The 27,696-nt window shown below is 52.8% G+C and overlaps 2 protein-coding genes across 4 annotated transcripts in view; both read right to left on the reverse strand.

Annotated features, from left to right (window-relative positions):
- uba2 (ubiquitin-like modifier activating enzyme 2) overlaps positions 1-5,936 on the reverse strand; it is a 58,566-nt gene extending 52,630 nt beyond the window's left edge. The window contains 2 exon segments of the mRNA XM_085991890.1: positions 2,622-2,705; positions 5,724-5,936. Coding sequence (XP_085848016.1) covers positions 2,622-2,705; positions 5,724-5,861 — 222 coding nt within the window. The 5' untranslated portion in view covers positions 5,862-5,936.
- Positions 5,937-16,925: 10,989 nt separating this feature from the next.
- Positions 16,926-27,696, reverse strand: part of ss18l2 (ss18, like 2) — a 114,084-nt gene continuing 103,313 nt past the window's right edge. For 2 of the 3 annotated variants that reach the window (XM_085991892.1, XM_085991891.1), the window contains 3 exons: positions 23,605-23,724; positions 21,660-21,787; positions 16,926-18,227 (listed from right to left, as the gene is read on the reverse strand). In XM_085991892.1, coding sequence (XP_085848018.1) covers positions 18,201-18,227; positions 21,660-21,787; positions 23,605-23,724 — 275 coding nt within the window. In that variant the 3' untranslated portion in view covers positions 16,926-18,200. The remainder of the gene's footprint in view (positions 18,228-21,659; positions 21,788-23,604; positions 23,725-27,696) is intronic. The other variant, XM_085991893.1, reaches the window with a different exon arrangement.

The raw sequence follows: 27,696 nt of genomic DNA on the forward strand, positions 1-27,696 counted from the left end.
TTTAGTTACTCTTCAAAACCCTTCCTGATTTTGAAAACCTCTATCAAATTTTGCCGTAACCTTCTCTACTCTAAGGAGAACAATCCCAGTTTCTCTAGTCTCTCCACATAATTGAAGTCCCTCATCACTGGTAAATGGAGGGGGAAGAGAAAAAACATCTCACGGTCGTGAAAGGCGCTATATAAATGCACGTTCTTTCTTTCTTACTGTAAGAAGCTTAAAAAAAGGCCGGCCGGCTATTCCAACAGACTGTGAATCATAGAATGGTTACAGCACGGAAGGAGGCCATTCGGCCCGTCGAGCCCGTGCCGGCTCTCTGCAACAGCACTTCAGCTAGTCCCACTCCCCCGCCCTTTCCTTCCCCGTAGCCTTGCAAATTTATTTCCTTCAGGTACTTATCCAACTCCCTTTTGAAAGCCGTGATCGAGTCTGCCTCCACCACCCTTTCAGGCAGTGCATTCCAGATCCGAACCACTCGCTGCGTAAAAAAGTTTTTCCTCATGTCGCCTTTGGTTCTTTTGCCAATCACCTTAAATCTGTGTCCTCTGGTTCTCGACCCTTCCGCCAATGGGGACAGTTTCTCTCTATCTACTCTGTCTAGACCCCTCATGATTTCAAACACCTCTATCAAATCTCCTCTCAATCTTCGCTGCTCCAAGGAGAACAACCCCAGCTTCTCCAGTCTATCAACGTAACTGAAGTCCCTCATCCCTGGAATCATTCTCATAAATCTTTTCTGCACCCTCTCCAAGGCCTTCACATCCTTCCTAAAGTGCGGTGCCCAGAATTGGACACAATACTCCAGCTGGGCCGAACCAGTGTTTTATACAGGTTCATCATAATATCCACACTTTTGCACTCTATACCTCTGTTCATGAAGCCTAAGATCCCGTAAGCTTTTTTAACCTCTTTCTCAGTCTGCCCTGCCACCTTCACCGATTTGTGCACATATACCCCCAGGTCTCTCTGTTTAGGATTGTACCATTTAGTTTATATTTCCTCTCTTCATTCTTTTTACCAAAATGTATCACTTCACACTTTTCTGCATTAAATTTCATCTGCCACGTGTCCGCCCATTCCACCAGCCTGTCTATGTCTTCCTGAAGTCTATCACTATCCTCCTCACTGTTCACTATACTTCCAAGTTTTGTGTCATCTGCAAATTTTGAAATTGTGCCCTGTACACCCACATCCAAGTCATTAATACATATCAAGAAAAGCAGTGGTCCTAGAACCGACCCCTGGGGAACACCACTGTATACCTTCCTCCAGTCCGAAAAACAACCGTTCACCACTACTCTCTGTTTCCTGTCACTTAGCCAATTCCGTATCCATGCTGCCACTGTCCCTTTCATTCCATGGGCCTCAACTTTGCTGGCAAGCCTATTATGTGGCACTTTATCAAACGCCTTTTGGAAATCTATGTACACCACGTCAACCACATTGCCCTCATCAACCCTCTCTGTTACCTCATCAAAGAACTCAATCAAGTTAGTTAAACACGATTTGCCTTTAACAAATCTGTGCTGGCTTTCCTTAATTAATCCACACTTGTCCAAGTGACTGTTAATTTTGTCCCTGATTATCGTTTCTAAAAGCTTCCCCACTACCGAGGATAAACTGACTGGCCTGTAGTTGCTGGGTTTATATTTACACCTTTTTTGAACAATGGTGTAACATTTGCAATTCTCCAGTCCTCTGGCACCACCCCCATATCTGTGGAGGATTGGAATATTATGGCCAGTACCTTTGCGATTTCCGCCCTCAATTCCCTCAGCATCCTATGATGCATCCCATCCGCTCCTGGTGATTTATCTACTTTAAGTACAGCCAGCCTTTCCAATACCTCTTCTTTATCAACTTTTATCCTATCCAGTATCTCCGCTACCTCCTCCTTCACTATGTCTATGGCAGCATCCTCTTCCTTGGTGAAGACAGATGCAAAGTACTCGTTTAGTACCTCAGCCATACCCTGTGCCTCCATGCATTGGTCTCCTTTATGGTCCCTAATCGGCCCCACCCCTCCTCTTACTACCCTTTTACGATTTATATGTCAATAGAAGACTTTTGGATTACCTTTTATGTTGGCTGCCGTTCTATTCTCATACCCTCTCTTTGCCCCTCTTATTTTCTTTTTCACTTCCCCTCTGACCTTTCTATATTTAGCCTGATTCTCAGGTGTATTTACAACCTGACATCTGTCATACGCGCTCTTTTTCTGCTTCTTCATATTCTCTATCTCTTTCGTCATCCAGGGAGCTCTGACTTTAGTTGCCCTACCTTTCCCCCTCGTGGGAATGTACCTCGACTGTAACTGAACTATTTCTTCATACAGAGTCTCCCCAGCCTAATCTCCCGGGGGAGGCTAATAACTGGAGGGAAAGCTGCCCGGAGGAGGAAACGGTGAAGTTTCCCCCTGAGCTCGAACCCTTTCCAATTACAGGATCGCAGGGAACAAAAGCCGGACAGAAAAGGTCTAGCTTTATAATGTCGGATCTTTTTTTCAAAAAAGTGTCACGGAACAATAAACCCCATATTTATACAGGACCTTTAATGCAGAAAAACGTCACCGCGGCGAGGAAAGAACAGAGGCAAGTCTCTCAATGATGCCGGTCTCTCACCTGAGCTTTTGACTTGCCAACATGCTTCTTCTGGAAGAGAAACTGCCGGTTGAGGTTGCTGACGTCGATAGTATCCAAATCCACCTAGAAACAAGCGAAGGCGGATCGTTACAAAGTTTAATCTCTTCCAGAGATGGCGCGACAGTGAAATAAATCCACAGGATCGGAACCATCTCAGCACGTTCCCAATCGCAAACCAGACACATGTCCACAAGGGCAGAGGGGAAACTGAAAAAAGGACAAAAGCACCTGGTCGGAATCTGGAAGTTCCCTCGTCCAGTAATACCCAGAATCGGGAAATCAATGAGTGGGGGAACTTGCACCCAACCAATGAGCAGCACTGGGGGGGGGGAACAGCTTGATGAACAAGTTTATAAACTTATTTTTTTTAAAAAGCAGATGGGATCTTAGGTTTTATAAACTGGGACAAAGAATATGAAAGCAATGAGGTGATGTTAAACCTGTACAAATCATTGGTTAGGCTACACTTTGAATGCAATCTACTGTTTTTAATTCAAAGTTGTTTATTTGCTCAAGTTCAAATTAAGCAATTTAATGAAACAGCAAAGGAGATTTTTTTTTGCACTATTTCAATTCAAATGATCAGATAATTCTAATGAGTCCAGGTTTGGACGGTCTACTTTCGGAAGGATGTCAAGGCCCTGGAGAGGGTGCTGAAGTGATTCATTAAGATGCCAGAGATGACAGGCTTTAGCTATGAGAGACGAGAGAAAATGGGGCTCTTTTCATGAGAACAGAGAAGGTTAAGAGGAAATCTTACAGAGGTGTTGAAACTGAGGCAGGGGTTTTGATGAGGCAAATCGAGCAAAACTATCTCCACTGGTCTGTGAATCAGTGACGAGACGACATACATTTATGATCACAAATCAAAGAAGAATGTTTTTACGCAGAGAGTTGTTCGGACACGGGATTGAGCGACCAGAATCAGCAGGGACGGAGAATTCAGAACATCTTTCAAAAGGGAAATAAAGACGTTATTTTTTTAAATGTGGAAAGTGTAATGGGGAAAGGGCAGAGAATGGGATTCAGGGGAGAGACGGTTCTTTCAGAGATCCAACACTGGTGCGATGAGCCAAATACAGTTACCAGGGAGAAAGATAAAAAAGTTACATTTACATCGTACCTTATCACATCATCAATGTCTCAGTGTTTCACACAATGAAGCCCTTTTGGAGTGCAGTTAGAGCAGCCAATCTGCACACCAGTAACTGCACTCCCGTGTGATAAAGCACTATATAATTAGATTAGAAAAAAAGACTTGCCTTTCTATAGCACCTTTCACAACCTCAGGACGTCCCAAAGCGCTTTACAGTCAATGAAGTACTTTTGAAGTGTAGTCACTGTAGTAATGTAGGAAGCGCAGCAGCCAAATTGTGCACAGCAAGCTCCCACAAACAGGAAAGTGATAATGACCAGATATTCTGTTTAATGATGTAGATTGAGGTATAAATATTGGCCGGGACACCGGGAAAACTCCCCTGCACTTCTTCGAAATAAAGCCATGGGATCGACGGGGCCTCAGTTTAACATCTCATCCGAAAGACTGTTTCGTACCCTCGGTGTCCTGCCCACCACCTGGGTACAATTCGCCCCCAACTGGACTGGGTTTAATGCTTAATTTCTTCTCTAACTTTCTCCCTGATTATTTCATGCCCCACTCCAGAGACTAGCGCAGAAAATCCACTCAATCCAGTGCAGTACGGAGGGACAGTACTGACGGAGGGGCAGTACTGAGGGAGCACCGCACTGTCGGAGGGGCAGTACTGAGGGAGCGCCGCACTGTCGGAGGGGCAGTACTGAGGGAGCGCCGCACTGTCGGAGGGGCAGTACTGAGGGAGCGCTGCACTGTCGGAGGGGCAGTACTGAGGGAGCGCCGCACTGTCGGAGGGACAGTACCGAGTGAGTACCGCACTGTCGGAGGGGCAGTACTGAGGGAGCACCGCACTGTCGGAGGGGCAGTACTGAGGGAGCGCCGCACTGTCGGAGGGGCAGTACTGAGGGAGCGCCGCACTGTCGGAGGGGCAGTACTGAGGGAGCGCTGCACTGTCGGAGGGGCAGTACTGAGTGAGCACCGCACTGTCGGAGGGGCAGTACTGACGGAGCGCCGCACTGTCAGAGAGGCAGTACTGACGGAGCACCGCACTGTCAGAGGGGCAGGACTGAGGGAGTGCCACACTGTCAGAGGGGCAGTACTGACGGAGCGCCGCACTGTCGGAGGGGCAGGACTGAGGGAGTGCCGCACTGTCAGAGGGGCAGTACTGACGGAGCGCAGCACTGTCGGAGGGGCAGTACTGACGGAGCGCAGCACTGTCGGAGGGTCAGTACTGAGGGAGTGCCGCACTGTCAGAGGGGCAGGACTGAGGGAGTGCCACACTGTCAGAGGGGCAGTACTGACGGAGCGCCGCACTGTCGGAGGGGCAGGACTGAGGGAGTGCCGCACTGTCAGAGGGGCAGTACTGACGGAGCGCAGCACTGTCGGAGGGTCAGTACTGAGGGAGTGCCGCACTGTCGGAGGGGCAGTACTGAGGGAGCGCCGCACTGTCGGAGGGGCTGTACTGAGGGAGTGCCGCACTGTCGGAGGGGCAGTACTGAGGGAGTGCCGCACTGTCGGAGCTGCCATTTTTCAGATGAGACTTTAAACCGAGGCTCCGTCTGCTCTCAGGTGAATAGAAAAGATCCCGTGGCACTATTTTGAAGAAGAGCAGGGGAGCTCGCCCCGCTGTCCTGGGGCCAATATTTATCCCTCGATCAACATCACTAAAACAGATTCTCTGGCCATTATGACATTGCTGTTTGTGGGAGCTTGCTGTGCACAAATTGTCTGTCTGGTTTCCTACATTACTTCAAGAAGTACTTCACTGGCAGTGAAGCGCTTTGGGAGGTGCTGAGGTGGTGAAAGGTTCCGGAGAAAGGCGAGTTTTCTTTCTATGGGGTACAATCCCCCCCGGGCCCGGGGTCTCTCTGCGGCTCTTCCAGCGCTAGGAGCCGGGCTGAATGCGAACCGCGAGGCCCGGGCCCGGTCCCAGGCCGCGCTCCCCGGCCTCTCCCCGCCGCCCGGCAGCCCGGCAGCCCGTTCCTCACCACCTCGATGTCCCTGAAGCCGCCGAGCACCAGGTTTTTGAGCAGCTCGCAGCCGATGCCGCCCGCGCCCACCACCAGCAGCCGACAGCGGGACAAGCGCTCGGCCAGAGCGCGGGAGAGCGGCCCGACCAGCGCCATCTTCCCCGCCAAAGGCCGCCGGCCCGGCCCGGCCTCCGCTCGCCGGGAAAAGCCCAGGGCCCGAGCGCGGCCTCCACGGGCAGCGCCGCCTACTGGCCCCGGCAACCGGCAAACCGGCCTCCCGACACAGCGCCGCCAACCGGGAACTCCAGACACAGCGCCGCCAACCGGGAACTCCCGACACAGCGCCGCCAGCCGGGGCCTCCCGACACAGCGCCGCCCACCGGGGCCTCCCGACACAGCGCCGCCCACCGGGGCCTCCCGACACAGCGCCGCCGACCGGGGCCTCCCGACACAGCGCCGCCAACCGGGAACTCCCGACACAGCGCCACCAACCAGGGCCTCCCGACACAGCGCCACCAACCGGGGCCTCCCGACACAGCGCCGCCAACCGGGGCCTCCCAACACAGCGCCGCCAACCGGGGCCTCCCGACACAGCGCCGCCAACCGGGGCCTCCCGACACAGCGCCGCCAACCGGGAACTCCCGACACAGCGCCACGAACCGGGGCTCCCGACACAGCGCCGCCAACCGGGAACTCCCGACACAGCGCCACCAACCGGGGCCTCCCAACACAGCGCCGCCAACCGGGGCCTCCCGACACAGCGCCACCAACCGGGAACTCCCGACACAGCGCCACGAACCGGGGCCTCCCGACACAGCGCCGCCAACCGGGACCTCCCAACACAGCGCCGCCAACCGGGGACTCCCGACACAGCGACGCCCTCCGGGGACTCCGAACAGAGCGCCGCCAACCGGGGCCTCCCGACACAGCGCCACCAACCGGGAACTCCCGACACACCGCCACCAACTGGGGCCTCCCGACACAGCGCCGCCAACCGGGGCCTCCCGACACAGCGCCGCCAACCAGGACCTCCCGACAGAGCGCCGCCAACCGGGGACTCCCGACACAGCGACGCCCTCCGGGGACTCCCGACACAGCGCCGCCAACCGGGAACTCCCGACACAGCCCCGCCAACCGGAGCCTCCCAACACAGCGCCGCCAACCGGGAACGCCCGACACAGCGCCACACCCCCCCCCCCCGGGGCCTCCCGACACAGCGCCACCCCCCGGGGCCTCCCGACACAGCGCCGCCCCCCAGAGCCTCCCAACATAGCGCCGCCAACCGGGAACTCCCAACACAGCGCCACCCCGGGGCCTCTCGACACAGCGCCACCCCCCCCGGGGCCTCCCGACACAGCGCCGCCCCCCAGAGCCTCCCAACATTGCGCCGCCAACCGGGAACTCCCAACACAGCGCCACCCCCCCGGGGCCTCCCAACGCAGCGCCACCAACCGGGAACTCCCAACACAGCGCCACCCCCCGGGGCCTCCCAACACAGCGCCGCCCCCCCGGGACCTCCCAACAGAGCGCCACGAACCGGGGCCTCCCGACACAGCGCCACCAACCGGGGCCTCCCAACACAGCGCCGCCAACCGGGGCCTCCCGACACAGCGCCACCAACCGGGAACTCCCGACACAGCGCCGCCAACCGGGGCCTCCCGACACAGCGCCACCAACCGGGGCTCCCGACACAGCGCCGCCAACCGGGACCTCCCAACACAGCGCCGCCAACCGGGGACTCCCGACACAGCGACGCCCTCCGGGGACTCCCGACACAGCGACGCCCTCCGGGGCCTCCCAACACAGCGCCGCCAACCGGTACAAAAAATGTCGCACTTGGTCTATTGAAGGTATTCTGTTGGTTTCAGCAGCAGTTGAGCTGGTTTAGATAGTAAGAACATAAGGAATAGGAGCAGGAGTCGGCCATAAGGCCCCTCGAGCCTGCTCCACCATTCAGTCAGATCATGGCTGATCTTCTACCTCATCTCCACTTTCCTGCACTATCCCTATTGACCCTTAGTGTTAGGGGGATTAAATACGTGGGGTTACGGGGATAGGCTGGGATATGTGTCGGTTCAGGCTCGATGGGCCGAAATGGCCTCTATCTGCACTGTGGGGTTTCTGTGGTTTCTGTGATCCCCATATCCCTTGATTCCCTTAATATTCAAAAATCTATCGATCTCAGCCTTGAATATACTCAACGACTGAGCCTGCACAGCCCTCTGGGGTAGAGAATTCCAAAGATTCACCACCCTCTGAGTGAAGAAATTTCTCCTCATCTCAGTCCTAAATGGCCGACCCCTTATTCTGAGACTGTGACCCCTGGTTCTAGACTCACCAGCCAGGGGAAACATCCTCCCTGCATCTACCCTGTCAAGCCCTGTAAGAATTGTGTATGTTTCAATGAGATCACCTCTCATTCTTCTAAACTCTAGAGAATATAGGCCTAGTCTACTCAATCTCTCCTCATAGGACAATCCCCCCATCCCAGGAACCAGTCTGGTGAACCTTCGTTGCACTCCCTCTAGGGCAAGTATATCCTTCCTTAGGTAAGGAGACCAAAACTGTACACAATACTCCAGGTGTGGTCTCACCAGGGCCCTATATAATTGCAGTAAGACGTCTTTACTCTTATACTGAAATCCTCTTGTAATAAAGGCCAACATACCATTTGCTTTCCTAATTGCTCGCTGTACCTGCACGTTAACTTTCAGTGATTCGTGTACAAGGACACCCAGGTCCCTCTGAACACCAACATTTCCCAATCTCTCACCATTTAAAAATACTCTGTTTTTCTATTTTTCCTACCAAAGTGGATAACTTCACATTTCTCCACATTATATTCCATTTGCCATGTTCTTGCCCACTTACTTAGCCTGTCTATATCCCCTTGAAGCCTCCTTGCATCCTCCTCACAACTTACATTCCCACCCAGCTTTGTATCATCAGCGAACTTGGAGATATTACATTTGGTCCCCTTGATAAGTATGTGAGGGAGAAAGGAATAGAAGGATATGCTGATAGGGTGAGATGAAGTAGGGTGGGAGGAGAATTTTTCCACTCCTTTCCCCCCCCTTTCCTTTTGTTTCACTCTCACACCTGGCAGCTATCCCTTGCCCTGCCAGGACACTTTACACCCAATCTCAGCCTATTACCATCTCGTCTAGCTTCGAACACCTTTCATTGTCTCTTTTTTACTTCTTTTGTTTCTTTTATCCGATCGCAGCCCTGCCTCCGATCCATCTTTTCTTTCCAGTTTTGAAGAAGGGTTCGACCCGAAACGTCAACTCAAATTTCTGTCCACGGATGTTGCCTGACCTGCTGAGTTTTTCCAGCATTTTCTGTTGTTATTTAGGGTGGGAGGAGGCTCGTGTGGAGCATAAACACCGGCATGGACCAGTTGGGCCGAATGGCCTGTTTCTGTGCTGTAAATTCTATGTAACTTCTAAACGACTTCATTGGCTGTGAGAGCTTTAGGGTGTCTCGAGGATGTGAAAGGTTCTATATTAAGGCAAATTCTTTCTTTACCTCACCTCTACTGTGAGCCAAGCTATTGAATGTCTGCAAAGGTATTTGAGTGTTTTGGGAGAAACAACAACAACAACTTGTATTTATATAGCGCCTTTACCGTAGTAATGTCCCAAGGCACTGCACAGGAGTATGTTAAGACAACAAATTTGACACCAATCTACATTAGGATATATTAGGGCAGGTGACCAAAAGCTTGGTCAAAGAGGTAGGGTTTAAGGAGCGTCTTAAAGGAGGAAAGAGAGGTAGCGAGGCGGAGAGGTTTAGGCAGGGAATTCCAGAGCTTAGGGCCGAGGCAACAGAAGTCACGGCCATGAATGGTTGAGCGATTAAAATCAGTGATCCTCAAGAGGGCAGAATTAGAGGAGCGCAGAGATCTCGGGGGGGTTGTGGGGCTGAAGGAGGTTACAGAGATAGGGAGGGGCGAGGCCACGGAGGGATTTGAAAACAAGGATGAGAATTTTGAAATCGAGGCGTTGCTTAACCGGGAGCCAATGTAGGTCAGTGAGCACAGGGGGTGATGGGTGAACGGGACTTGGTGCGAGTTAGGACACGGGGCAGTGAGCACAAGGGGTGATGGGTGAACGGGACTTGGTGCGAGTTAGGACACGGGCAGCCGAGTTTTGGATGACCTCAAGTTTACGTAGGGTAGAATGTGGGAGGCCAGCCAGGAGTGCGTTGGATTAGTCAAGTCTAGAGGTAACAAAGACATGGATGAGGGTTTCAGCAGCGGATGAGCTGAGGCAGGGGCGGAGCCGGGCGATGTTATGGTAGTGGAAATAGGTGGTCTTAGTGATGGCGAGAATATGTGGTTGGAAGCTCATTTCGGGGTCAAATATGACACCAAGGTTGCGAACAGTGTGGTTCAGCCTCAGACAGATGTCAGACAGACATCACAACTGAGCCCTATTCTGAGCTCAGCTGATCCCCCCAAAACAAGCATGTTCCAGGAAAGGATATTGAAGAGCGAGCAAGGGGCAAGAAGCCTGGCTGATCATTTTTTGCCTGCCCCAGCCCAGGGCTACTGAGGTTAACAATAACACCCCTCACCTCCTGTCCCAGCTGCAACAGCTAACTCAGCATATGGAACAGGTGAACCGTTCCTGATCTGTGAGGCTCAGTAACACACCAGGTGCTGCATTGACCTCATGATCAATTGAGGACCCCGTAAGACTACATTGGGAAATCCTCACGGGTCTCGGTCACACAGGTTACTCAGAGACCAGAACAACACCAGCAAATGGCTTGGGTAGGCTACAGAAAGGAACCTCAGAAGACTTAGGGGCACAGGTGTTGTGGTGTAGAGTGCCATAGGATTGTTAACAGAGAGACAGGGCCCGCGTCACCTTCCAACCTCCGTAATCTTCAGCTCATCTAAAACTCTGCTGCCTGGAGTCTAAGTCCCGTTCACCCATCACCCCCCGTGCTCACTGCCCCGTGTCCTAACTCACACCCAGTCCCGTTCACCCATCACCCCCTGTGCTCACTGCCCCGTGTCCTAACTCACACCCAGTCCCGTTCACCCATCACCCCCTGTGCTCACTGCCCCGTGTCCTAACTCACACCCAGTCCCGTTCACCCATCACCCCCTGTGCTCACTGCCCCGTGTCCTAACTCACACCCAGTCCCGTTCACCCATCACCCCGTGCTCACTGCCCCGTGTCCTAACTCACACCCAGTCCCGTTCACCCATCACCCCCTGTGCTCACTGCCCCGTGTCCTAACTCACACCCAGTCCCGTTCACCCATCACCCCCTGTGCTCACTGCCCCGTGTCCTAACTCACACCCAGTCCCGTTCACCCATCACCCCCTGTGCTCAATGCCCCGTGTCCTAACTCACACCCAGTCCCGTTCACCCATCACCCCCTGTGCTCACTGCCCCGTGTCCTAACTCACACCCAGTCCCGTTCACCCATCACCCCCTGTGCTCACTGCCCCGTGTCCTAACTCGCACCCAGTCCCGTTCACCCATCACCCCCTGTGCTCACTGCCCCGTGTCCTAACTCGCACCCAGTCCCGTTCACCCATCACCCCCTGTGCTCACTGCCCCGTGTCCTAACTCTCACCCAGTCCCGTTAACCCATCACCCCCTGTGCTCACTGCCCCGTGTCCTAACTCACACCCAGTCCCGTTCACCCATCACCCCCTGTGCTCACTGCCCCGTGTCCTAACTCGCACCGAGTCCCGTTCACCCATCACCCCCTGTGCTCACTGCCCCGTGTCCTAACTCACACCAACTCCCGTTCACCCATCACCCCCGGTGCTCACTGCCCCGTGCCCTAACTCATTTCGAGTCCCGTTCACCCATCACCCCTGTGCTCACTGCCCCGTGTCCTAACTCGCACCCAGTCCCGTTCACCCATCACCCCCTGTGCTCGCTGCCCCGTGTCCTAACTCGCACCCAGTCCCGTTCACCCATCACCCCCTGTGCTCGCTGCCCCGTGTCCTAACTCGCACCCAGTCCCGTTCACCCATCACCCCGTGCTCACTGCCCCGTGTCCTAACTCACACCCAGTCCCGTTCACCCATCACCCCCTGTGCTCACTGCCCCGTGTCCTAACTCACACCCAGTCCTGTTCACCCATCACCCCGTGCTCACTGCCCCGTGTCCTAACTCACACCCAGTCCCGTTCACCCATCACCCCCTGTGCTCACTGCCCCGTGCCCTAACTCTCACCCAGTCCCGTTCACCCATCACCCTCTGTGCTCACTGCCCCGTGTCCTAACTCACACCCAGTCCCGTTCACCCATCACCCCCTGTGCTCACTGCCCCGTGTCCTAACTCACACCCAGTCCCGTTCACCCATCTCCCCCTGTGCTCACTGCCCCGTGTCCTAACTCACACCCAGTCCCGTTCACCCATCACCAGCTGTGCTCACTGCCCCGTGTCCTAACTCACACCCGGTCCCGTTCACCCATCACCCCCTGTGCTCACTGCCCCGTGTCCTAACTCACACCCGGTCCCGTTCACCCATCACCCCCTGTGCTCACTGCCCCGTGTCCTAACTCACACCCAGTCCCGTTCACCCATCGCCCCCTGTGCTCACTGCCCCGTGTCCTAACTCCCACCCAGACCCGTTCACCCATCACTCCCTGTGCTCACTGCCCCGTGTCCTAACTCACACCCAGTCCCGTTCACCCATCACCCCCTGTGCTCACTGCCCCGTGTCCTAACTCACACCCAGTCCCGTTCACCCATCACCCCCTGTGCTCAATGCCCCGTGTCCTAACTCACACCCAGTCCCGTTCACCCATCACCCCCTGTGCTCACTGCCCCGTGTCCTAACTCACACCCAGTCCCGTTCACCCATCACCCCCTGTGCTCACTGCCCCGTGTCCTAACTCACACCCAGTCCCGTTCACCCCTCACCCCCCTGTGCTCACTGCCCCGTGTCCTCACACCCAGTCCCGTTCACCCATCACCCCCTGTGCTCACTGCCCCGTGTCCTAACTCACACCCAGTCCCGTTCACCCCTCACCCCCGTGCTCACTGCCCCGTGTCCTAACTCACACCCAGTCCCGTTCACCCATCACCCCGTGCTCACTGCCCCGTGTCCTAACTCACACCCAGTCCCGTTCACCCATCACCCCCTGTGCTCACTGCTCCGTGTCCTAACTCACACCCAGTCCCGTTCACCCATCACCCCCTGTGCTCACTGCCCCGCGTCCTAACTCGCACCCAGTCCCGTTCACCCATCACTCCCTGTGCTCACTGCCCCGCGTCCTAACTCGCACCCAGTCCCGTTCACCCATCACCCCCTGTGCTCACTGCCCCGTGTCCTAACTCGCACCCAGTCCCGTTCACCCATCACCCCCTGTGCTCACTGCCCCGTGTCCTAACTCGCACCAAGTCCCGTTCACCCATCACCCCGTGCTCACTGCCCCGTGTCCTAACTCACACCCAGTCCCGTTCACCCTTCACCCCCTGTGCTCACTGCCCTGTGTCCTAACTCGCACCAAGTTCCGTTCACCCATCACCCCCTGTGCTCACTGCCCCGTGTCCTAACTCACACCCAGTCCCGTTCACCCATCACCCCGTGCTCACTGCCCCGTGTCCTAACTCACACCCAGTCCCGTTCGCCCATCACGCCCTGTGCTCACTGCCCCGTGTCCTAACTCACACCCAGTCCCGTTCACCCATCACCCTGTGCTCACTGCCCCGTGTCCTAACTCACACCCAGTCCCGTTCACCCATCACCCCCTGTGCTCACTGCCCCGTGTCCTAACTCACACCCAGTCCCGTTCACCCATCACCCCCTGTGCTCACTGCCCCGTGTCCTAACTCACACCCAGTCCCGTTCACCCATCACCCCCTGTGCTCACTGCCCCGTGTCCTAACTCACACCCAGTCCCGTTCACCCATCACCCCCTGTGCTCGCTGACCTACATTGGCTCCCAGTTAAGCAACACCTCGATTTTAAAATTCTGATGCTTGTTTTCAAATCCCTCCATGGCCTCACCCCTCCCTATCTCTGTAACCTCCTCCAGCCCCACAACCTCCCATCACACCCCCGCCCCGAGATCTCTGCACTCCTCTAATTCAGCCCTCTTGAGCATCCCCCGATTTTAATCGCTCCACCATTGGTGGCCGTGCCTTCAGCTGCCGAGACCCTAAGCTCTGGAATTCCTCCATAAACCTCTCCGCCTCTCTCTCTTCTTTTAAGATGCTCCTTAAAACCTACCTCTTTGACCAAGCTTTTGGTCACCTGTCCTAATATCTCCTGTGGCTCAATGACAATCTTTGTTTGATAATCGCTCCTGTGAAGCGCCGTGGGACGTTTTACTACATTGAAGGTGCTGTATAAATACAAGTTGTTGTTGTTTTGAGTAACAGTCTGTTCTGAAGAACAGCACCTCTGACAACACAGCAACCCTTCAATGCTGCCCTGGAGTGTCAGTCTGGATTTTGTGCTCAAGTCCCTGGAGTGGGAATTGGAACTCATGACCGACTGACTCAGAGGCGAGTGGTGACAATTGAGCCAAGCTGACATTTGGGACAGGATGAGAGGTTTGAAGCACAAGATCAAACAGACATGGTCAGGATCCTCCTGAGAGAGCAGTCGGGTGAGGAGGGGGTGTTGTCAGGAACTCGGGCGTGGAGTTATTGACAGTAGCCACAAGGTGGCTTTGAGCTCCAACAACACTCAAGAAGCTCGACACCATCCAGGAACAAAGCAGCCCACTTCATCGGCACCCCATCCACCAGCTTAAACATTCACTCCCTCCACCACCGGCGTACCGTGGCTGCAGTGTGTACCATCTACAAGATGCACTGCAGCAACTCGCCAAGGCTTCTTCAGCAGCACCTCCCAAACCCGCGATCTCTTCCACCTAGAAGGACAAGGGCAGCAGGTGCATGGGAACACCACCACCTCCAAGTTCCCCTCCAAGTCACACACCATCCTGACTTGGAGGTGGTGGTGTTCCCATGCGCCTGCTGCCCTTGTCCTCTGAGGTGGTGGAGGTCACAGGTTTAAGAAGTGCTGCCGAAGAAGCCTTTCCTTCATCGTCGCTGGGTCAAAATCCTGGAACTCCCTCCCTAACAGCACTGTGGGAGCACCTTCGCCACACGGACTGCAGCGGTTCAAGAAGGCGGCTCACCACCACCTTCTCTAAGGCAACTAGGGATGGGCAATAAATGCCGGCCTCGCCAGCGACGCCAACACCATAAAAATGAATAAAAGAAATTTCATCCACATCTTGTTTTAACCTCAACTTTTCTCATCCCGATGATTCTCCTCAAAGGGGGAATATTGAATATTGTCACTTACCAAAAGCAGTGATTTATTTTATATCGCTGTGGGCTGCACCAAGCTTCATAAAAGTAGGCAGTTTGTAGATCTCTCCTTTCACTCCAGCACAGTACTGAGGGAGTGCTGCACTGTCGGAGGGGCAGTACCGAGGGAACGCCGCACTGTCGGAGGGGCAGTACTGAGGGAGTGCTGCACTGTCGGAGGGGCAGTACTGAGGGAGTGCTGCACTGTCGGAGGGGCAGTACCGAGGGAGCGCCGCACTGTCGGAGGGGCAGTACTGAGGGAGCACTGCACTGTCAGAGGGGCAGTACTGAGGGAGCGCCACACTGTCGGAGGGTCAGTACTGAGGGAGCGCTGCACTGTCGGAGGGGCAGTACTGAGGGAGTGCTGCACTGTCGGAGGGGCAGTACTGAGGGAGCGCTGCACTGTCTGAGGGGCAGTACTGAGGGAGCGCCGCACTGTCGGAGGGGCAGTACTGAGGGAGCGCCGCACTGTCGGAGGGGCAGTACTGAGGGAGCGCCGCACTGTCGGAGGGTCAGTACTGAGGGAGCGCTGCACTGTCGGAGGGGCAGTACTGAGGGAGCGCTGCACTGTCGGAGGGGCAGTACTGAGGGAGCGCCGCACTGTCAGAGGGGCAGTACTGAGGGAGCGCCGCACTGTCGGAGCGGCAGTACTGTGGGAGCGCCGCACTGTCGGAGGGGCAGTACTGAGGGAGCTCTGCAATGTCGGAGGGGCAGTACTGTGGGAGTGCAGCACTGTTGGAGGGGCAGTACTGAGGGAGCGCTGCACTGTTGGAGGGGTAGTACTGAGGGAGCGCGGCACTGTTGGAGGGGCAGTACTGAGGGAGTGCAGCACTGTCGGAGGGGCGGTACTGAGGGAGCGCTGCACTGTCGGAGGGGCGGTACTGAGGGAGCGCTGCACTGTCGGAGGGGCTGTACTGAGGGAGCGCTGCACTGTCAGTTGTCGTCCTTCAGATGAAACGGTAAATCAACGCTCTGTGTGCCTTCTCAAGTGGATGTTAAAGATCCCACATTTCCCTATAAGTGACTGCCTTTCAATAGTAATCCATTGACTGTAAAATGCTTCGGGAGGCCCCGAGGATGTGATAAGATTTCTTCCACATGAGCACTAATGTGTTTTGGGAAAAGTTATTTTAATCACCAACTGCATTTGAGGCTTCTTAACTTGAATTCTTTGTCCTCTCGTTCTGTGCTCACTGTCTGACTGCTCCTCTCGGTGTTAAAGATTTAGACCACGTCCTTTCTGCAATACTGACAATCCAGCCCAGCGAATCTCTTGTCAGAACTTGAGAGTCGCTCACCTTGGATATAACAGTGATGAAAGGAATTGGGATTGCCCTCTGCCCCATTCTCATTTTCGTCACCTCTGGACTGGATTTCTCCAACGCTCTCCTTGCCAGCCACTTGCCTCAGTCCCCTATAAACTCCAAATCCCGCACTCTACCTCTCCAACCTCACATCCCGTCCCATGTCCTCTAACTCTGACCTCCTGTGTGTCACCCTCCCTCTGCTCCCCCTTCAGTGACAGAGCCTGCAGCCATCCCAGCCCCAGCCTCTGACAATCCCCCCCTTAAATCCACCCTCAGCCTCCCCATTTCCCTCTTCGCCTTTGAAAACCCTTCTCTTTAAACAAGCCTTCAGTCACCTCTCCGAAATATCCCACTCAGCCTTTGTTCCTTCCTCTGTGAAATACCCAGTGCCAGCTGTGACTCAGTGAGTCGCACCGTTGCCTGTGAATCAGGAGCTCGTGGTTTCTAAGCCCCACTCCAAGCTTTTGGTCACCTGTCTTAATATCTCCTTATGTGTCTCGGTGTCAAACAGTGTCTGGTTTACTCTCCTGTGAAGCAGCTTGGGACGTTTCACTACGTTAAAGGTGCTGTGTAAATACAAGTTGTTGTAAGTAGAATTTTCACACACATTAACGTAGAAAACATTTTAATTGTCAGAGAGCTGCACGGACAGCGAGCGAATCACTCATGTTGGGTCCAACAGGTAAATACGTGTAAATCCAACTTCAGTTTTCCAAACAACTTTCAGTCCACCTTCTTCAATATACACAATAACTTTACACAAATCATGTCATGTTAAAAGCCCCACAAACACCCAAAGGAATCCCTTTCCAAAATTAAAACCGGTTTGTAAAGAAAAAGTGTCTCGCTGTCAAACTCTTAAGACGTTGGTCTTGTTCACCAGTGGTGGTGAGTGTGGCAGTGAGTTGTGTCAGGGCCAACACGATCAGTCCAAACCCTGCCTTTCCAATTAGAGGGAAACCAGAGAAGATCACTGGGACTGGGACTGCTCAGTGAGGCTGGCTCTCCGAGCATTAACTGTATTATTGGCCGTGCGGCCCCTTTAACAGCCTGTGCGACCCATTCAAATTCCCCGCAGGCGCCGGTTTTACTGTTGTAAAGCTCCAGACCCCAGGCAGCTTAGAGGGAACACTGAAGAGGAGGGAGAGAGAAAGAGAGGGAGGGAGGAGAGGGGGAGGGAGGAGAGGGAAGAGAGGGGGAGGGAGGAGAGGGGGGAGGGAGGAGAGGGGGGAGGGAGGAGAGGGGAGGGAGGAGAGGGGAGGGAGGGGGGAGAGGGAGGAGGGGGGAGAGGGAGGAGAGGGGGGAGGGAGGAGAGGGGGGAGGGAGGAGAGGGGAGGGAGGGGGGGAGAGGGAGGAGGGGGGGAGAGGGAGGAGAGGGGGAGGGAGGAGGGGGGAGGGAGGAGAGGGGGGAGGGAGGAGAGGGGGGAGGGAGGAGAGGGGAGGGAGGGGGGGAGAGGGAGGAGAGGGGGAGGGAGGAGAGGGGGGCAGAGGGAGGAGAAGGGGAAGGAGGAGAGGAGGGAGGCACGCACGGAACTAAGTCCCAGTAAGGGTCAGGACTTTCAGGGGAGAGGGAGGTAAAGGTTCGGGAGTAAATAATAAGCTCCCCATCAAGAATGGGCCTATATCGGTGTTGGGGGAGATGGTGAAACGCAGGAATCTTAGCTTTCATCAGTTAGCCCGGTTTACTGTCTCCTTCCTTGTGTTTCAGGGCTGGTATCAGGTAGAAATATTTTTCAAAACAATTCCAGCACATCACAACGTGAATTTTGTTTTCAAAAAACAAGAAACGCAATTTAAACTTTCATTATCAAAATACAACTGTGTCCAGAGTATGAAGTAGTCCATCGGCAGCGTAAACATTCACTTCACGTGGCCTTGGAGTGTCACTGGAAACCCCCGTACTGAGCTCCCTGGAAGAGAACACAGACTCACATTACACTAAATCACAGCACTGAGAGAGAGGGAGAGAGAGAGGGAGAGAGAGAGAGAGAGGGAGAGAGGGGGAGGGGGAGGGAGAGAGAGAGAGGGAGGGAGAGAGAAGGAGATAGAGAGAAAGAGGAAGAGGGAGCAAGGGGAGAGAGAGAGAGAGAAAGAGGAAGAGGGAGAGAGGGGGAGGGAGAGAGAGAGAGAGAGGGAGAGAGGAAGAGGGGGAGAGAGAGGGGAGAGATGACGACCAAAAACTCCCATACCTACTAGGGGAAGAGAGAAATTGTGTAACCTTAGCGGCACACTATGTTACAGCTTGCCATAAACAGAGGGACAACCACTAAATATAAGAAAAGAGTATATACAAATTATATGAAAGTATATTTATACACTCAGGGATATATCTGTTTATACACTGTATGGATAGATCTGTATTTTTGTGAACAAACATGAATGTTTTCCGATGCTTTGGCAACATAAGATGTAACTTGTCATGCCAATAAAGCGATTTGAATTGAATTGAATTGAATTGAGAGGGGGGGAGAGAGAGAGGGAGGGGGAGAGGGGGAGAGGTGTGTGGAGGGGAGGAGATGAATAAATAATTTTCCGCTCCAATGCCCACCCATTGGTTGGGTTACCATTCTCCAGGTGCTGGGCATCATCTGGTGCTCTGTCCAAGTGGCCATTCTTGACGTGAAAGCTGAGACAGCGGTCTTTAAAATTATGAAAGGGTTTGATAGGGTAAACATAAAGATGTTGTTTCCACTTGTAGGGGAATCCTAAACTAGGGGCCATCAATATAAGATAGTCACTAATAAACCCAATAGGGAATTCAGGAGAAACTTCTTTACCCAGAGAGTGGGGAGAATGTGGAACTCGCTACCACAGGGAGTGGTTGAGGAGATTAGCACAGATACATTTAAGGGGAGGCTAGACAAGCATATGAGGGAGAAAGGAATTGGAGGATATGTTGATAGGGTGAGATGAAGAGGGGTGGGAGGAGGCTTGTGTGGAGCATAAACACCGGCACGGACCAGTGGGGCCGATGATAAGAACATAAGAAATAGGAGCAGGATTCGGCCATTTGGCCCCTCGAGGCTGCTCCGCCATTCAATGAGATCATGGCTGGTCTTTGACCTCAACTCCACCTTCCCGCAATATCCCCAAATCCCTTAATTCCCAAAAATCTATCGATCTCTGTTTTGAATATACTCAATGACTGAGCCTCCACAGCCCTCTGGGGTAGAGAATTCCAAAGATTCACCACCCTCTGAGTGAAGAAATTTCTCCTCACCTCAGTCCTAAATGGCCGACCCCTTATTCTGTGACTCTGACCTCGTGTTCTAGACTCCCCAGCCAGGGGAAACATTTTCCCAGCATTAACCCTGTCAAGCTCCTTAAGAATTTTATGTTTCAATGAGATCACCTCTCATTCTTCTAAACACCAGAGAATATAGGCCTAGTCTACTCAATCTCTCCTCATTGGACAATCCCCCCATCCCAGGAACCAGTCTGGTGAACCTTCGTTGCACTCCCTCTATGGCAAGTATGTCTTTCCTTAGGTAAGGAGACCAGAACTGTGCACAATACTCCAGGTGTGGTCTCACCAGGGCCCTATATAATTGTAGTAAGACTTCTTTACTCTTATACTCTAATCCCTTTGTAACAAAAGCTAATTTGCTTTCCTAATTGCTTGCTGTACCTGCATGTTAACTTTCTGTGATTTATGTACAAGGACACCCAGGTCCCTCTGAGTCTCTCATCATTCAAAAAATATTCAGCTTTTTTGTTTTTCCTTCCAAAGTGGATAACTTCACACTTTCCCCACATTGTATTCCATTTGCCATGTTCTTGCCCACTCGGTCAACCTCTCTATATCTCTCTGAAGCCTCTTTGCGTTCTCCTCACAGATTACTTTCCCCCCAAACTTTGTATCATCAGCAAACTTGGATACATTACACTCAGTCCCTTCATCTAAGTCACTAATATAGATTGTGAATAGCTGAGGCCGAAGCACTGATCCTTGCGGTACCCCGCTAGTTACAGCCTGCCAACCTGAAAAAGTCCCGTTTATCCCTACTCTCTGGTTTCTGTCCATTAACAATCCTCTATCCACGAATGGCCTGTTTCTGTGCAGTAAATTCTACGTAATACCAGCCAGGGTTTTAGCACAGCAGGGCAGGGGGAGAAAGGAATTTGAATTTCGGAATGTACTCCAGTGTACGTAGGGCCTTTTGCAATAAAGATTGGAAGAGATAAGACATAAAAGGCCTGTGAAACGAACTGTTAACCTTAACACTAAATGATAGCTGTATGAACAGCACACAGAATGTGAGGACATGTGGGACTCGCTTTTGTCCGACACAATGAAACAATCCAGGCTTGCGGAGGCTAGTGTAGCAGTCAAGACAACACGCTTGCAGCCTCCCGATGTACGTGAGGCAATTGATACTGATCTCATACACACTGTATGTAAGGGGTTGTGTTTTATTATCTCACTGATATGATTTAATAAAAAATATTAACCTCAAACATGTAGTAGAGGTAAAGGCTATATGGTAATATCCTATAATACCCCCACATAAGGGCATTAGGGATATACAGGAAACTTTCGTTTAACCGGAGGTTAAAAGTCCGGAAAGCTCGATCTACCGGCAAAATTCAGGAGCCGTTTTCTATAAGTTTTTTTACTTCTCGTTGCATTTTTTTCCCCAGTCAGGCTCTGCAAGGTCTGTAGCTAAGCAACAGCTTCAGCTAGAGACACTTGCTGCTGCAGCCGACTGTTTTGAAGCTGTTGCTAAGCAACAGGGTTTGTTGATTCTCACGGAGCTGAAAAGCTCCGTATGTTTTAACATTAGCGCTGGTTTATACGGCAGTTTTGATCTAACGGCACCAGCTCGGTCCCGTCAGTGCCGGATACCAGAAAGTTTCCTGTATGACAATATCCTGTAAAATCAGGGATGTACAAGACGGAGAGTTGGAGGAGCGCAGCGATCTTGGAGGATTGTAGAGGTGGAGGAATTTACTGAGATAGGGAGAGGGCGAGGCCATGGAGGGATTTGAACACAAGGAGGAGAAATTTAAATTTGAGGCGCTGTCGGCCCGGGAGCCAGTGTAGGTCAGCGAGTGCAGGGGGTGCCGGGCGATGGGCCCCTTTCATTTGTTTTTGGGTGCGCGGACCCTTCACAATACCGCGCACGCGCGCTTTTCCTATTTAAAAGCCGGTGAGCCAGCTGCGCGGAAGCTGCGGAGCACTGAGCAGCTTAGAGGGAACATTGGTGAGGGGTGAACGGGGCTTGGTGCGAGTCAGGAGACGGAGCTGTGTCTTGTTATATAACTGCCCTCGACTCCCGACTGTGGAGTACAGCTGGTCTCACTCAGCGTGGTATAAACCCCGGGATTGCCTCTTGCCGTACCTGGCCGTATTGGAACGCCTGCTGCTGAGCCGGGTTGGGGGCGGGTTGCTGAGGTCGATAAGCCACATATTGTTGCCCTGGATCCTGCTGGAAGTTTCTGAACTGTCCTTGAGAATTCTGTGCAGAGTCTGCAGAAAGCACAAAAATATAGAGATAGTTAAACAACAAAATGGCATTGTGTTAACCACTGCAGCTGAATGGGGACCTCCGCCCCAAGACGGCACCTGCTTTCTCCCCTTCCCCCCTACTGCTTGCTGGGAAGGTCTCGGCGGGCACCAGACACCCAGTGGCACCAAGTCTCAAATGCCCATTCTTCATGATGGCGAATGTCGCCAGGCTATTTGACCGCAGGGTGCATCACAGAATCGGATCCTGTCTACATCTTACTTCCAAACAACCGCACTTTCCAGCAGGAGACAGTGGATAGCGATCAGGAGCAGGAGCGTCGAGTATTTTTAACTCTGTATTACAGGCACCTGAGCTCAATTGCATACCGTCCCCCCCCCCACCACCCAACTCTCCTGCGGAGGTCAGCTAGCTCACCGTGGGCCACTTGGGACTTTCCTGGTCTCTGAAGCACCGCATCAGGCTGGGCCTTTACCCTTTAAACAAGTGGGGAACGGTGTTAGGTTCCGTATAGCGGCCTCCTCCGCAGTCTGGAAAGCGATGGGGAGGGGCAGAGGAGATGGGGAGGGTGGTGAGCAGGGGGGGAAGGTTATGGGATGTCGTGGATCTGCTCAATGGCAAATATCAATCCTTTCATCAATCAGACTGAGCAAGCGTTGATCAATGCAGACTGTACAGGAACACTTCAACAAGTCGCGCATTAACTCGAGGGCAGTGGTTTCACTTCAGCAACTCTCCTCCCTGGGAGACACTTCAAAAGGTGCCGTCTTTCGGATGAGACGTTAAACTGAGGCCCCATCTGCTCTCTCAGGTGGATGTAAAAGATCCCACGGCCACTATTTTGAAGAAGAGCAGGGGAGTTCTCCCCGGTGTCCTGGGGCCAATATTTATCCCTCAATCAACATCACTAAAACAGATGATCTGGTCATTATCACATTGCTGTTTGTGGGAGCTTGCTGTGTGCAAATTGGCTGCCAGGTTTCCTACATTATAACAGTGACCACACTTCAAAAAGTACTTCATTGGCTGTAAAGCGCTTTGGGACGTCTAGTGGTCGTGAAAGGCGCTATAGAAATGTAAGTCTTTCTTTCTAATCTCCCTTTTCTCTCACTTTCTATATTCCTCGTGATTATCGTTAGTATTGTTCGCCCTCATTTTAAAATATGTCTCCCTTTTAAGTTTCAGCTTAGTTGCAATCTGTTTATCCGTGGAACTCTATTCTTTGAATCCGTCTTTTTGCCTTAATATATTTACTGTGTACTCTATCCAGCTGCTGAGGTGTTTTCTGCTCTTAATTTGACTCAGATCCCATCTCGTCTCGCTGGACTTTGCCTCGTTCTTGCACTGGACCTGATCATGCTGTGGTCGCTCTTTTCCCAGTTGTTCTCCAACTCTCACCAGTTATTTGCCCCACTTCATTCCCTGGAATTAAATCAAGTCTTCTTTCCTTATTGGACTAGAATCACAGATTAGCACAGCAGCGAAGGAGGCCATTCGGCCCGTCGAGTCTGCGCCAGCTCTTTCAAAGAGCGATCCAGTCAGTCCCACTCTTCCCCTGCTCTTCCCCCATATCCCTGCAACTTTTTTTCCTCTTCAAGTATCCAATTCCCATTCTGAAGGCTACTATTGAACCTGTATCCACCATTCTACCATCCACCAGTATTAAGCACAGCATCAGGCCAGTCTCACTGCCCTCCCTACAATCACTCTCCCGGGACTGAACTTGAACTAAATGCTCCAACTTGTTGAAATATCCCAGTCACGGACTGTACGGTAAGAAACGAGGAGTCTTTCTCCAACAGAAGCTTCGGGAACTCACTGAATTCCTGAGGTGCGCTGGTCAGTGGCTGCTGGGTGGCGTACTGCTGGTAGAAAGTCTGCTGGTGGGCAGCGGGGTTCTGCTGGAATTGCCCCTGCTGTGGTCCGTACCAGGTACCTCCTGCAACAAGACAATAAATACCCCGAAAGTTGGCTCTCTGTAAACTGTAACGCACAAATGTATCTCAGTTTAAAATCAGATTTAACTCCCTTTATTCGCCAGGGTCAGTTTTTAAATTCCCCAAGCCTCAGGACACTGACTCTTGCTGGGATACAGGTCAAAGGGTGATGGCCACAATCTTGGACCTCGGCACATATGGTGGTGTCGTTGTTGTGTAACTGGACCAATAATCCAGGGAACGTGTGTTCAAATCCCACCAGGGCAGTTGGAGAATTGGATTTCAGTTTAAAAAAAATCTGGAAATAAAAGGCTGGTGTCAGTGAAAGTGACCGTGAAGCTGTCCGACTGTGGTAAAAACCCAACTGGTTCACTGATGTCCTTCAGGGAAGGAAACCTGCCGTCCTCACCCGGTCTGGGCCTGTTTGTGACTCCAGTCCCCACACTGCCGTGGTTGACTCTGAAGTGGCCGAGCGAGCCCCTTGGATGGTCAATAAATGCCGGCCTTGCAACTGATGCCCACATCCCGAAAACAAATTTTTAATAAGGAGGAAAAGCGAAAAGGGAGAACGTTCAGCCCACAGCACAAAACCATCCCAACTGTCACAAAATCGGAAATCTCACTCAAGAGGCCACAGCAGGCTGCAACAGAATCTGCAAATATCACACCTGTGCAGTAGGAGGCGCTCCTCTCACACGAGAGCTGAGGCACAATGATAGGGCAGTGTAGAGAGAGCTTTACTCTGTATCTAACCCGTGCTGTACCTGCCCTGGGAGTGTTTCATGGGGACAGTGTAGAGGGAGCTTTACTCTGTATCTAACCCGTGCTGTACCTGCCCCGGGAGTGTTTGATGGGACAGTGCAGAGGGAGCTTTACTCTGTATCTAACCCGTGCTGTACCTGCCCTGGGAGTGTTTGATGGGACAGTGTAGAGGGAGCTTTACTCTGTATCTAACCCGTGCTGTACCTGCCCTGGGAGTGTTTGATGGGACAGTGTAGAGAGAGCTTTACTCTGTATCTAACCCGTGCTGTTCCTGCCGGTGGGAATTTTTGCTGGGACAGTGTAGAGGGAGCTTTACTCTGTATCTAACACGTGCTGTACCTGTCCTGGGAGTGTTTGATGGGACAGTGTAGAGGGAGCTTTACTCTGTATCTAACCCGTGCTGTACCTGCCCTGGGAGTGTTTGATGGGACAGTGTAGAGGGAACTTTACTCTGTATCTAACCCGCGCTGTACCTGCCCTGGGAGTGTTTGATGAGACAGTGTAGAGGGAGCTTTACTCTGTATCTAACCCGTGCTGTACCTGCCCTGGGAGTGTTTGACGGGACAGTGTAGAGGGAGCTTTACTCTGTATCTAACCCGTGCTGTACCTGCCCTGGGAGTGTTTGATGGGACAGTGTAGAGGGAGCTTTACTCTGTATCTAACCTGTGCTGTACCTGCCCTGGGAGTGTTTGATGGGACAGTGTAGAGGGAGCTTTACTCTGTATCTAACCCGTGCTGTACCTGCCCTGGGAGTGTTTGATGGGACAGTGTAGAGGGAGCTTTACTCTGTATCTAACCCGTGCTGTTCCTGCCGGTGGGAATTTTTGCTGGGACAGTGTAGAGGGAGCTTTACTCTGTATCTTACCCGTGCTGTACCTGCCCTGGGAGTGTTTGCTGGGACAGTGTAGAGGGAGCTTTACTCTGTATCTAACTCGTGCTGTACCTGCCCTGGGAGTGTTTGATGGGACAGTGTCGAGGGAGCTTTACTCTGTATCTAACCTGTGCTGTACCTGCCCTGGAGTGTTTGATGGGACAGTGTAGAGGGAGCTTTACTCTGTATCTAACCCGTGCGGTACCTGCCCTGGGAGTGTTTGATGGGACAGTGTAGAGGGAACTTTACTCTGTGTCTAACCCGTGCTGTACCTGCCCTGGGAGTGTTTGATGAGACAGTGTAGAGGGAGCTTTACTCTGTATCTAACCCGTGCTGTACCTGCCCTGGGAGTGTTTGATGGGACAGTGTAGAGGGAACTTTACTCTGTTTCTAACCCGTGCTGTACCTGCCCTGGGAGTGTTTGACGGGACAGTGTAGAGGGAGCTTTACTCTGTATCTAACCCGTGCTGTACCTGCCCTGGGAGTGTTTGATGGGACAGTGTAGAGGGAGCTTTACTCTGTATCTAACCTGTGCTGTACCTGCCCTGGGAGTGTTTGATGGGACAGTGTAGAGGGAGCTTTACTCTGTATCTAACCCGTGCTGTACCTGCCCTGGGAGTGTTTGATGGGACAGTGTAGAGGGAGCTTTACTCTGTATCTAACCTGTGCTGTACCTGCCCTGGGAGTGTTTGATTGGACAGTGTTGAGGGAGCTTTACTCTGTATCTAACCCGTGCTGTACCTGCCCTGGGAGTGTTTGATGGGACAGTGTAGAGGGAGCTTTACTCTGTATCTAACTCGTGCTGTACCTGCCCTGGGACTGTTTGATGGGACAGTGGAGAGGGAGCTTTACTCTGTATCTAACCCGTGCTGTACCTGCCCTGGGAGTGTTTGATGGGACAGTGTAGAGGGAGCGTTACTCTGTATCTAACCCGTGCTGTACCTGCCCTGGGAGTGTTTGATGGGACAGTGTAGAGGGAGCTTTACTCTGTATCTAACCCGTGCTGTACCTGCCCTGGGAGTGTTTGATGGGACAGTGTAGAGGGAGCTTTACTCTGTATCTAACCCATGCTGTACCTGCCCTGGGAGTGTTTGATGGGACAGTGTCGAGGGAGCTTTACTCTGTATCTAACCTGTGCTGTACCTGCCCTGGAGTGTTTGATGGGACAGTGTAGAGGGAGCTTTACTCTGTATCTAACCCGTGCGGTACCTGCCCTGGGAGTGTTAGATGGGACAGTGTAGAGGGAGCTTTACTCTGTATCTAACCCGTGCTGTACCTGCCCTGGGAGTGTTTGATGGGACAGTGTAGAGGGAGCTTTACTCTGTATCTAACCCGTGCTGTACCTGCCCTGGGAGTGTTTGATGGGACAGTGTAGAGGGAACTTTACTCTGTATCTAACCCGTGCTGTACCTGCCCTGGGAGTGTTTGATGAGACAGTGTAGAGGGAGCTTTACTCTGTATCTAACCCGTGCTGTACCTGCCCTGGGAGTGTTTGATGGGACAGTGTAGAGGGAACTTTACTCTGTTTCTAACCCGTGCTGTACCTGCCCTGGGAGTGTTTGACGGGACAGTGTAGAGGGAGCTTTACTCTGTATCTAACCCGTGCTGTACCTGCCCTGGGAGTGTTTGATGGGACAGTGTAGAGGGAGCTTTACTCTGTATCTAACCTGTGCTGTACCTGCCCTGGGAGTGTTTGATGGGACAGTGTAGAGGGAGCTTTGCTCTGTATCTAACCCGTGCTGTACCTGCCCTGGGAGTGTTTGATGGGACAGTGTAGAGGGAGGTTTACTCTGTATCTAACTCGTGCTGTACCTGCCCTGGGACTGTTTGATGGGACAGTGCAGAGGGAGCTTTACTCTGTATCTAACCCGTGCTGTACCTGCCCTGGGAGTGTTTGATGGGACAGTGTAGAGGGAGCTTTACTCTGTATCTAACCCGTGCTGTTCCTGCCGGTGGGAATTTTTGCTGGGACAGTGTAGAGGGAGCTTTACTCTGTATCTAACCCGTGCTGTACCTGCCCTGGGAGTGCTTGATGGGACAGTGTAGAGGGAGCTTTACTCTGTATCTAACCCATGCTGTACCTGTCCTGGGAGTGTTTGCTGGGACAGTGTAGAGGGAGCTTTACTCTGTATCTAACCCGTGCTGTACCTGCCCTGGGAGTGTTTGATGGGACAGTGTCGAGGGAGCTTTACTCTGTATCTAACCTGTGCTGTACCTGCCCTGGAGTGTTTGATGGGACAGTGTAGAGGGAGCTTTACTCTGTATCTAACCCGTGCGGTACCTGCCCTGGGAGTGTTAGATGGGACAGTGTAGAGGGAGCTTTACTCTGTATCTAACCCGT

The sequence above is a fragment of the Somniosus microcephalus genome, chromosome 6, assembly GCF_052327205.1.
Source record: "Somniosus microcephalus isolate GS21.2 chromosome 6, FLI_Smic_1.0, whole genome shotgun sequence".
Lineage (NCBI taxonomy): Eukaryota > Metazoa > Chordata > Chondrichthyes > Squaliformes > Somniosidae > Somniosus > Somniosus microcephalus.